General features: G+C 35.0%; 1 protein-coding gene across 1 annotated transcript in view; it reads right to left on the bottom strand.

Moving 5' to 3' along the window:
- The window catches only part of LOC100644380 (syndecan), a 226,830-nt gene that overhangs the window by 7,296 nt on the left and 206,445 nt on the right, over positions 1–13,089 (bottom strand). Inside the window, exons 2-4 of the mRNA XM_003401443.4 lie at positions 2,295–2,478; positions 961–1,064; positions 65–233 (exon numbers count right to left, since the gene is read on the bottom strand). Coding sequence (XP_003401491.1) covers positions 65–233; positions 961–1,064; positions 2,295–2,478 — 457 coding nt within the window. The remainder of the gene's footprint in view (positions 1–64; positions 234–960; positions 1,065–2,294; positions 2,479–13,089) is intronic.

Below are 13,089 nucleotides of genomic sequence, written 5' to 3' on the forward strand. Positions count from 1 at the left end.
ATTTCATTCTTGGCTGCTTACAATTGTAAAACCAGTTACAAGAGCATGAGAAAGATAGACTTACCTGCTAGCACACCTGGTTGAGCAAAGAAAGAGCTGGCACGGTCCTCGTGTTTCGGGTTCATGATGTATACGTCGTGATGGTCGTCGGTGCTTTCCGAGTCGTCTTCGACATCTAAGGGCTCGATTACATCGACCTCGTTGTCGGGTCGGTTTACGGGCTCGATGATCGTCTGCAATGGTACACCGCTTAATCAGTTTAATCCGTTTAATTCGGAGGTTCGCCAGGAGGTGTGTTTTCGAACAAATCTAATAACCCGCCTTAACGTCCACGTGTCTCGGTGGGCTTTCCCTTAGCGTAAAATTAGGGGAGGGAAGGCGTATCTTTTCATTGTTAAAAGGATCAATGAATGACAGTGTGGGTTATAGTGAACTGAACGTGTCGGATAGTACTTCACTAAACTAATTATAACAAAATAACACTTAAACCTGCTACGTTCTTTGAGTCATTTTCGCTATGTTTCGTTTCTCTATTGTCAATAGATTTCTTCAATTGTAAAAAAAAAAAAAAAAAAAAAAAAAAAATGATAGGATCGTAAGAGAACTTTTAATATCTCACAGGAGGTTTCAGCATACAATGAAAACAAGAAATCAATAAGTTCTCTTATTCATTGAAACAAAGGTGAAATTGAAATATAAAAGTCAAAGAATAGCATTAGAATAAAATACACCTTTTTGCATGTTGAAATGTTATGTACTGTTTTAATTAATTACTTTGTATTTTATCTTTTGATAATGTATGAAATTTCCATTTGTAATATGATAAATTTGATAAGTTTAGAAAGGTGGACGATGTTTAATAGTTTAGGAACTATAATAATAAATTAGAAGATTTTTAATCTTGCAAAGATACCTTGACAGGAGTTTGTAATTAATCATAAAAACTTTAGCCATATTCACCTGTTCCTTAGTTTTAACACTTGGTTCGTCGATGGAGTATGGTACTTTTGGTTGGTCTACCGGCCTTTGAGGGGGCGGTTCTATCCTGTTGTTGGTATTAAAATCTGTAAGAGAAAAGAGGAAACAGTAATTCGCTCCTTATATTACTGTTAAATATTCTAAATAAAAGACTTTAAGCAATTATCTTGCCAATTAAATAAAAAGCAAGAGCAAGAAATTGCAACCGCACTCAATTATACCGTGGATGTTCATGCATGTTTGCATTTATTTATTTATCAAAATATATAAATGCAAAAATATGTAAAATATCTAAAGTATTTGCACTAGTATTTAGTGGGCGAAGTAAATCTCTTTAATTTCTTTAAGAAAAATATAAGTTCGCATAAAAATCCGCATTCTAAACGTAACAATCGCAAAAGAAATACCCAATATTTGAGTAATAAAAAAATTGTTCGTCACTTTTTCCCAGTACTTTTGATGGTCAAAGATGATCATTGGAACGATCGAGAGATTTGAATGGGAAAACGATAAAACGTGAAGCGTTTCCAGCTTGGCAATTTTGAAAAATGGAGACAAAAAAGAGGAAACGTTTCTGGGAATCGCGTGACGCGCACCGTTGGTGTGCCGCATACAATGCATTCCGCGAGCCACGCTTTTATTGAAAAATTTTCAGCAAAATAGAAGGACGTGAACTCTTCGGTGCCGTCGATCTCTGGGTGGTGCTTTTCGATCGACGATGGAATTCGCACGGATGAGTAGCTTTTTGAAAAAAGCCGGGATGATGCTCGATTGTTTCGCAGCCCAAATACTCCAATATCCTTTTTTTTTTTTATTTGTCTCTAAACTGAAATACTCACAATGGAAGGTAATTACGTTCTAGTCTGATCTGAAGTTTATCGATATCGAATTTCTCGGAACTTTTGTGCAGAAGAATTAAAAAATAATTGTTTTACTTCTCCATATTTCTTGTAGTGACAATTCTATTACAACTAATTCTATTGGAGTGACTGCACTTCCTATAACACCGAAGTTAATGATTAGTATCACACCTTTTTCGATGAAACTTTAATAGCTGTAAAATATCCACATTTTTCTTGTCTTGTTATATCCTGAAGGATGAGAACTAATAAATAGACTACAGATTTTTATGCGCCTATGGAAAATTAAAAAATGCATATAATAAATTATATTATTTGTAAATACAAAATATTCAAAGTATACAAATTTCTCTTTAAGTCTTATTCTTTTAGCTGTATTAATAAAATTATAAATTTGCGTAAATGTTCACAGTCGACTGATAAAGTAAGAAATAAATAAATAAAAAATATATTTACCGTGATCGTCGTCGCCGTCCTCGTCGTCCGGTCCAAGGCCACTTCCGGATGCTTCAGTATCGCGACCTTCGCTGCCTCCTCGACCAGATCCCTCTAAAAATTCCTGGTCGTCCAAATAGATGTCGTCCGACGTGTTGTACGTCGAACTTCCTCCCGCTGTCCTCTCTTTTTCGTTTTGATCCTTCTGCAATAAAAAGAACAACATTTTTTACTTTTCTATTTAAGCATCTTCCTGAAAAATCTTATTTTATTTAATGTGCCGCTAGCGTAAAACAATATTTTAAGAGTACATAAATTTTTTGTATAGGCAGAAGATTAAAGGATCACGAAGAAAGTGAAAAAGAGAAAAACACGGGGGATCTGTGTTCTATAACGAAACCATATGGACAGCTTCGTTTCGTCTCTTTTCTGGACCCTTTTTATACTTGGACGACACTCTTTGTGCCCCCAAATAGAATCCATTGCTGTAGACAAGCTCGTCTGTTCTGCTATCGAGTTACTCTACGCAACGCCGATGTCGTGAAAACCCGATTTTGTTCTTCTTTACGTGGCTCTTTAACGTAGCATCGTGTCTAACAAGAAAAAGGTACAAAAAGGAACATGCCATTTTCGTATCCCATGCTTCAACCATTTGTATAACACGACCTCATAGCAAGTTAAACAAGAGCTACTTAAAACTATTCCATCGGATATATTTCTATTTTAATGATTTTTTCTTATTAAACAATAATTGGTACCATGAGTGAAAATTTATCAGAAAGAACTATAAAGTGAAAACTATGATACGAAGTCTCATATTACTTTTATAACGTACCATTCCATAAGCATCTTTTTTCTAATTTTGCTGTATTTTATATTTGTCTATGAATAAGTGCGTGTTTTGAAGAAAATGTAGCTTCCATTTTATTTCTAATTAAAAAGAAATAATTATAATCTGACAGTGAGTGTGAAAATTCACCCATAGTACCATCTATATTAGGATAACAATGAAACACATTGCCACAAATTAGAATTGTAATAATATGGTGATAATGGGGTATAACAAGATCGATATAAAATAAAACATTCTTGAACGCAATGATTAATAATAGTATGTCTGCGGAACATGTCAAGGAAACTTCAAGCGGTGGTTTCCGGTTACTCAACGGTAGTGGAATGCTATAGTGACGTGCAATTAAGTCCAGAATAATAAATGATGCGATTATCGTGATTGTTCCTTGATTGATTAGCGATGTGTCTTCCATCTATTCATTTCGAACAAATATTTTTCAACGAACTGAAATTAATTCACATAATAAGAAATTACATGATAAATTAATGATATACAGAGTGGTTGGTAACTGGTCGTACAAGAAGAAAGGGGATGATTTTACGCGAAAAAAGAAGTCGAAAATATAGAATAAAAATTTTTCGTTTGAGCCTTTGTTTTCGAGAAAATCGACTTTGAATTTTATTTATGGAGCCATATTAAATCAATTGTCTATTCTGAAGAAATCGCAAGTTGCGAGCAATTGAAAGAAAAGATTATTGTAGCCTTTCATACTTTAAAACAATCGAATACGTTAGAAAGTGTTCATAGAAATTTAATTAGAAGAGTAAAAGTATGTGTTCCGCAGAATGGGCAACATTTTAAGCAATTTTTGTAATAATAAACTTTATGATTACTTCATATTATTTCATTATGTATTACTAATTTTCCGTTACGGCAAAAACAAACTTAAACTGCGATAATATCCATCGAGTCAACGATCTACAGTGAGAGCCGTTATAACGAGACGTGATAAAGTGCACGCGTACCGAGCGAAAATTCAAAGTCGATTTTCTCGAAAACAAAGGCTCAAACGAAAAATTTTTATTCTATATTTTCGACTTATTTTTTCGCGTAGAATCACCCCCTTTCCGCTTGTACCACCAGTTACCAACCACCCTGTATATTCTACCATTGTCTCCTAGCTAATAATAGAAATGAATTATATTTTCTTATTTACCTCAAAATAATAAGATGCTAAGAAGTACGAACTATAATCTTTTATTCATCAGAATTATATTTACATTTGACTTTGGGATTCGTGTTTTGTAAAACACACTGTGGCTTTAGCATCCATTTTTAAAAGACTTTTTCAAATTTTTATCAGGCTATCCTCTTCCTCAACGATTTCGTATTAAAATATCTCTTTTCAGGTACCAAGTGGTGTAAAAGTAACAAAATCAAGAAAAATGGACTTATACCTTTTTCGTGTGCTCTTCGATCATTATTGACGAGCTCTTTCTCCTCTTTCCTTTCTAAGTAATCAAAATAGTCCACTGAATCGTAGTATCTCTTGGAAACAGCGACACAGTGGGGAACAATCGATTGAAAGAGAAACACAAGTGTGCATACAGAATGCAACGTTTACATACACGTTGTACAATCAAATAGGAACGAGCATTCAACCAAACTCTCGAATTCCGAAATTTCGAACGTTACTAAAAGAAACTAATCACAGCCGCTGCAAAGCAGCCATCTGGTACGTCCGTGTTTACATAGACCGGCCGTTCAGCTACTGAAAAGAGCATTTGTTGAATGCAGCGGAGTATTATAACATGTGTTCGATCGTACAATAGATTTCCGATCGAAAAGTTATTCGTTTATTGGTCATTGTAATTCGAACATTGCATTCGGTTGAACTAAGGGTTCGTGCGTTTTTATTTTATTACAATCCATAATTTTGTTATTATAGAAATTGGCAATTATTTGATCGATGATATAATCTATATTAGCTTCTATTATTTTCTTATTTTTTCTATTACCTTTCATTATTTTTTAAAATAAATATTTATATCTCACTTAACGTAGAAAGTATATTTGCACGTTAAGAAACTATAAAATTCTACGATTATGTAAATAGTAGGTAACAGAGAGCGAAATTGTGCAATGATACAAAGTATAAAAACTTTCGGTTTCAGTCTTTGCGAATAATTTCAATTTTATAGCGACCACCTTTTTACTTTCTTAACTGAAAATATCTTGGGTTACGCCACAGTTGTGACATACCGATCTGGTAGCGTTGATTGAAAGAAGGGGAAACATGAAATTCCTCGAAGATTTAATTCCGAAGTATGTAATAATCGTGCAGACTGTTTTGACGGCGGAAAGTAAGCAAAATAAATGATGAAAAAGAGAAACTGTTATAAACAAAATTATATGTTGCTTGAGAATGTGAACATTAAAAAAATTATTAAATGGATACATGTAATATGTAATCATTTTAAAGATATTCATCTCAACTTTACTTTCGAACGATTACTACTTTATTAAATTTTGAATTATTCTATATTACATTGAGCATTCACAATGCAGAAATATCCAGAATTACTATATGAATACTATAAAATTAAAATCGATAACGAAATATATTAGTCCTTTTCATGACTGATTTTATGCATAGGTACGATTTTAAAGCGACAATCCAGTGAATGGATCAAACTGCTCTCTTATATGATAATTTACTAATTAACAATACTAATGAATTTTGAAATTACAATGGTAAGTTATTGACGATTTTATACCTTTACATCAAATAGAATATGTAGTTTGTAATTTGTAAAAATTACTTGTAAAATTTTATTCGTTTCTTTTACTACCATTTGTTATTACTGGACACTATACAAGTGAATTTAGTAGTATTGGTAATTTCTAACTAGTAACTTGTGAAATTTCATTAATATTCATTTTCAGCATTTAATAATATTAAATTCAAATATGTGAGAGGGCGTTCTGACGGTAGAATCTACTGAAAGAATTTTCTAGTATAACCTTGGACCACAATTTCCATACACTAACCTATGATTATTTTACAGAATCTGAAACCAACCAATCGAAATACTTGTCTACCATTATATCAATCACAGTATCACCAAGTATCGGCACTTATTGTTAGGGTTGCACAAAGTTGCAAGAGCAACGTCCGCGACCGATGCACCGGGTGCAGGCGATTGTGCGTACGGATACATTGGCGAGCGTGTCCCTCGCAGCTGATCGATAACGCGAAATTCTTCCTCGACCTGGGCCAGCTACTCACCACGTCGAAACAATTATACGTAACTGTTCGGTTTAGCCTGTTTCTGGGGGACACACGGTTGATTTTCAGTGTATTTCGCTGGCGATAATTCACGTAGTCTGGCCTCACGCACAGATCCGCTTTCTCTTCCACTTTTTTCGTCCGCTGTCTGCGGAAGAAACGCAAGAATTGCGCGGGCGCGCGATGTTATCGACCTCTTTCGCGCATTCTACCGCATTACGCGTTTTTTTTTACTTTCTATTTCCTTTATTTTTCCCCTCGTTTATCTTATTGTCGCGGCTGGAAAAGCGAACAATGCGGCTACGTTTGCATGCAAATGACTAAAGGCTAAGGTCAAGGTTCTCGAGATCCACTTGTCCCGCCTTTTTTTTTACACGATTTTCGCGGCAAACGTAATTAATAAGTTTTGATGAGGACCGATCTTAGTCGGAATCAACAAAGGACTACGAGGTTACTTACAAGACTGTAGATGGAGGTGATGACGAGTGTCCTCGATTTTAACGCTGTGAATCGAGCAGTTTTTGGCAGATAAGACACGATACGCTTTTGAGGCAAGTGGTGACTGCACTGACGTAGTACGGGCTCGAGCCTGTAGACGGCACTGCTCCAGGCTACGCTATATAGCTCCTTTACACGTATAAAACGGGAGGACCTGGCCAGGACCGTACCACCAGATACCCTACTTTTATTCGAATTTTTTACCCCGCCTGATGGTCAATACGGTAGTGCCATCTTAACTGGCCCTTGCTAACCCCTCCAGTTTTTGAAAGTGATTTGGTAAAGCGAGTCTTTGGTGTCAGATATAATATAAACTAAACAAATTTGTCAGATACTTATATCTCACTTAAGAAGTAATACACAGGGAAGATATTAGAAATTTCCTAAAACCTTTCTTGATAATTAACTAGGTAAGGCCCCAACGTGATCAATTAACTTGACTCTACTCTAGTTCATACTTAATTATGAGTATAAAATTGTTTAAAGAATCAATCATTTGGAATATACTAAGAATATACTCTATATCTTCTATATTGCATTTTATTTCCAACCGTTAATGCATTTTTATTTTTTACCTCCTTTTCATCTCTTTGTGCAGACTCAGACGCTGAAGGATTCTCAAAGTCGATACATGATAGAGTTCGAGATATACGGTAAGTCGCACGATAAGGTGATCCGTTCGATATTCGTTCGTTGTAGGACTGTAGGATATTGAAATCCACCTGTTCGGTCAGAGCACGCAACTACACGTACTCTACGTATCTACATGTGTCGCGCTCCCACAGCCAGTACCGCGTATTTGAATAGAATCGGAATCTTTCATATTGAATCCGCATTCGTGGATCTTAACTCGTCATGTGCAGTTTCCTTGGAGATCCGTTCGTATATAGTAGTATATATACATTGCTCGGCGTCAGTCACGCTCTCACGTCTGCTTTGTTTTACATAGTTTACATACGGAGAAGATAACACCGGATGTTTGAAAGACGACAAGGCGATGAATTTCCGGCGAGACAGATACCGTACAACGAAATAAATCAAACATCCTACAACTATGCAATTCCTGCGTTGGTAGGACTGAGGGGGACCAAGTAATCGAAAATATACGAAAAACATAACCTCCACCTTCGATTTTTCGAAGTGGAGGCAAAATCAATTATTGCTCGAGCACAGAAAAATTGCTGGTCGATCAAATCAGTCGACAGCTGTTGGTGAATGGAAACTAAAATTGCGACCACTATTTCCCAATAATCGATGTGTCGAAAGCAAAATACGCGGGCTTTATGTACAAAGCATGAATACGGTAAGGATAATTGCAAACGCGTTCTTTCTAATCTTAAAATATTCGATCGTTAATTGAGACACCTTTTATGAATATTTTGGAGTTTCACTAGCACTGTAATAACGTTTGTTTGTCATTATTATATTAGGAAATTTTGAAACATGTCTGAAGTTATACAGTCGGGGACAAAAATAAGTGAACACGTAGTGGAAGTATACTTTGCTATATAACACTAGTATTAACTCGACTAAACCTCATTCATACTTACCTTCACTACTAGTGCCTGTTCACTTATTTTTACCCTCGATTGTAGAAGAAAGAAATTACAAAGACAGAAAATGAGAAAAAAGATGGAAACTAAGAAAATAGAAATTACAAAATATTTAGTACAGGCTTCACAGAGATCACAAATATATTTCATATTTGTATTTCATTTTAGGTTAACCTCATAATGTTAAAAACATCGAAGAAACGCAACAGTGTCTTTTTAAAATGTAACAATAAGATTCAAATATTAATAACCATGGAATTTCTGCAATAAGAGAATATTTAAACTGGGCGATTGCCGATGAAGTTGGTTTACCCAGGGAAAGCAGAAGTCTTGTTCGTACTTGCAGAGGAGTGTCTGGCGTGCTTCTCCAGCCGAACTTCCTGGACGAAATTTCAACCGATTAGATTTCGTTCGGTTTTGGTACGAGAGAGATCGAATCTCCGGCAAAGGGAGCAGAAACGGTTCATTAGGTGCGTAACAGAGCAAATACATACTTCGAGAAGGAGAAGGGAAGACAAAGTGTACCTGGGTAAATGAGAAAATAAGTGCGTTCGTATGAAAGAAGAAAGGAAGAGGCTGTAGTTCGAAGTGGTAGCTTGCTTTCGAATTTTGTTTTCCGCTTGATAGATTGTGTCTGAATCGTATCACCGGAAAATTTGACGGTAAGTCGTCTCTTGCATGAGTTCTATAGTCGTTCTTTTTGTCTCGCTTGATATGTTTGTAAGAATATGCTGCGTTTGAAACTGTAAAGTCACTGTTTTCTTCTATTTTGTCTTTTAGATTTTTAATTTTTATTTGATTCAGAAATATTCGTAAATGGTCAAAGTATGTACATACATCAACCCGTAACTTCCTTCAAAATATTCCTATGCATGGTAAATTCTATCCCATCAGCAATGAAAGAAGTCGATTTACTTTCTTCCGATTGAATCTTTGTAAGTATGTATGTATATTACATGTGTGCTTGTACCAGAATAAAGCTGCTCTTAAAATCTCATTTCCATGAAACTCAAACAGAAATTCTAATATCCTTTTTAATAAATACAAACCTACTATTACTATATATTTCAACTAAAGCAAATATCAACCAGAATTTACGATGGTGTCAAAACTTTTTTATTTCATCAAGATGTAATTGCGTTCGTTATCCATCGTTGGCTTTTATTCGTGTAGTCGTGTCGCTTTCATAGAAACACTTAACACGCGGTTCATTGTTTCTCCATGACATTAAAATCGCTTGACTGAACCAGTCGATTCAATTAACAGCGGACGATAACGAGAGGTGTGGAATTTGTTTGCTGCTTTTTCTATCGGGTTTCACTTTCCCAATTCCGAATACAGTTTCCGGTTGAACAAATCGGTGGAAACGCGCGAAACAACCACATAGATTATCGTTTCGCGCCTCGACATGTCGGTAAAGTAAGGTGTCAAGTGCACAGCACACGACCATCGACACTACCGCCCCCTCCCCTATTGGTTGTAACCGAGGATAAAGACGCCATCATTTCCATTCCACGGAATTAGCTAGTTCAGCATGAAATACAATTTCGTGTTGGTTAATTTCGGAGCTGCTTTGAATCGGGAATCACAACGTTTAACGATTCGTCGAGTTCCTACTACTGTGTAACTTATTAGATTTGCCTCCACGTGCGCGAATACACCGGATGTGAATAATGGATTTGTTTGTAATGGTAAATAACAGTCAGCAACAGTAACGAGGTTAGTAACAAGTGGTATGAATGATATTAGTGGAATTTTTGTCATCTTTTACAGATTGCCATTTAACTACTTTCGTACAATAAACGAATTATATATATAGATCCAAATGTGGCATATGTATATGTATATGTGGATATTATATTTATATGTGTTAATCCTAGACAATTCCGAAACTTATAAATATAAGAGAAACGCACATCAAATTCTTATTTCTCTGTTATATTTCATAAACTAGGACGTAGATTAAGAATGTAAATAAAACGATCAATATTCTATTGTAAAAATCATTTCCGTTAAAAAGAGCATAACGTTTCGTAGCTAGCAACGTTATAATATCATTTTAGGATTAGATATATTTTCGATCAGTGTTATATTTACGACGAAAAACAATTGGTATTAGATTTTCTAGTAATATCCCCTGTAAATCTCCAACGCGTATAATTCTTTATGTAATTTCTTTGTGAAATCTAATTTTGCAGTCTAAACATTAAACTTTCCTTTCTAATCCTTTTCTTCTGGTTATACTTTTTGGCTAATTGAGCATCGGATGAGCTAAATTTTATGTCATACTTCTGAGAATATACCTTCTGCAGAAACAATAGCAAATAATTAATCATTCTCGTTACGCATCTTTTCAGGTTAGGAATGACTCATTAATTCGAAAAATATCCAAGGTACCGCGATGCTCGATTAAATTTCACATCGTAATTAGAGGGATTTGTACTTGACATGACCGCGGAATATTTTGACGGCGAAAAGCTATGTTCTGTTGACAGATCGTGAAAACCGTCGCTCTTTTTTCGCGAATCCTGTCCGTGAAAATCGAACATGGCTAGGCAACCTTTGTCACTGGATGTCCGGCTGGCATCAAAGGACGCCGCAGAAATAATTCAAGTATAAATGAAAAGGGGCAAGAGGGAAGAAAGATCAGGGGTTGTCGTCGACAAAGAGCCGGTCGACAGAGATAGATGGATGACGGAACGGAGATCGATATAGGGGTCATCAACTGCGGTGTGAAAAAGGATGCGCTCTAACAATGAGAATTAGAAATCGAATTCGCAGTAGAGAAAGAGATATATTGCATAGCATAAAGATACAATATAATATGTAATATCTGTACGATGCTGTTCAAACATCAATCTTTTATTTAATGAGGAGCTAGTTTAATGTTTCTAATGAAAAAAGTATGAATTAGAGGATTTATTCTTTTTAAATATTTAATTGGTATATGTAGTTATAAAAAATAAGTTGGGTTATTATTTACTGGTATTTGAAAAAAATTGTTAAATTGAATTAATTTTTAAATGATGTGAAAAAATGGAATATTAAAAGTCATGCAATGTTAGATTTATGCAGTCTACCTAGAAATATTTTTATGCAGGTACATTGTAAGGCTTGCCAATAAAAGACAGGTATAATTTGGTGTATGGTACATTCAATCTACATATGTACATGTATATTCGTTATAATTGTTTATTTTATTGATATGTATATTTTTTCTATACTTATGTAAAGGATCTATATTTTATAGAATGCATATAATGCACATATATACACTTATATACATATCTTAATGATAAAAGATTAACAAATGATCAAATACTCATACCTACTCTTTATCTTTATTGTTGGTTACTTTTTTGATTGTTATAAATATCGTAACCCTTCGTTACCGATATTAACCATAGAACGTTTATTAAATTGCAACGATAAAATTGTAATAAATTTTGTATGATCGGTTTTTAACATTTTTTAAATAACCACTGATGATTTGATAGAAGCATAATATTAAGAGCTCCGCTAAAGGATTTGCAACTGCGTACAACGTTTCAAAGGATACTTGCTGATTTATCTGGTAATTTCAGCGTTGATATGACCTTCACGAACCGCTGAGACATGCTAGATATTCGAGATCGAAATGTCGAGGAGCTGACACGGAAACTGAGTGAAGATTAAGATATCTACACGCAAGAAGAAGGAAATTGGTCGCGGAGAAGGCGAGATGAAAATTTTCAACGGGACAAAACAAACGAAAATATCACCGGAGACATTGTGAAACCGCGGGATAGGTATCCTTGAATAAAGAAAAAATATAAAGGAAAGGAAAACAAGACGATAAAAGATAATAAAAGACGGCGACAGAAGTAAACGGAGTGAAGAAGAAGTCTAGGGAAACCGAAATCCTCCAGGAAATGGAAAAATCAAGAAAAATCAGCTGGCTCTGAACACTTGCAGAGACTGTGAACTTTAAAAGGAGGAAACTGCGGAGACAGGAAGCGACTGCTGCTTGGAAAAATCCAGCTGCACTCTGGAGATTAAGGAAAGGGGCTGCGAAGTCGAAAGATTGGGTGTAACGGGTGGAAGAAGAAATTAAGGGGAGAACAAACCCAGATGGAACTTTATATAATAGAGGAAGGACAGAAAGATCATTTTATTGTTAGAGATAGAAAATGTTAATACACGATACTTTGTGATAAGTTGAATATAAATTTTAGAAACGGGGAAGTTCCAGCTCTGAAATAAAATAAATATCTACATTGGACGCAATATACGTACATTGGACGCAATATTTTTAAAGAGAAGAAATAATTGTTCTGTGACAACAAAGAAAACGAATTTCAATATTTTAACAACTGTGACGTATTTCCTTATTAACTGTTTCAGAAGAATTGGAGTTATTCGTACTATGAAACGAGGCAGAACGAACTCAAATGTTTGCAATGCATTGGATTCAGTATCTTAAGAAAAAAAAGAAGAAATAATTCTAACAAAAAAGAAAAGAAGAGGAATTTTAATATTACAAAATATGTTAAACGTTACCAAAACTAATTTTCATTACGATTCACAGAAGCATCCACTTAAATTTTTCTTGTGCAAATTTTATTCTAGTCGGTCGATTCTAAACCACTCGATTAATTTTGCTAGTCGCTTAAGCCAAAGAGACCATTATTCTCGCGTACTTTC

Source organism: Bombus terrestris, chromosome 15 (genome assembly GCF_910591885.1).
Source record: "Bombus terrestris chromosome 15, iyBomTerr1.2, whole genome shotgun sequence".
In the NCBI taxonomy this organism is placed as follows: Eukaryota; Metazoa; Arthropoda; class Insecta; order Hymenoptera; family Apidae; genus Bombus; species Bombus terrestris.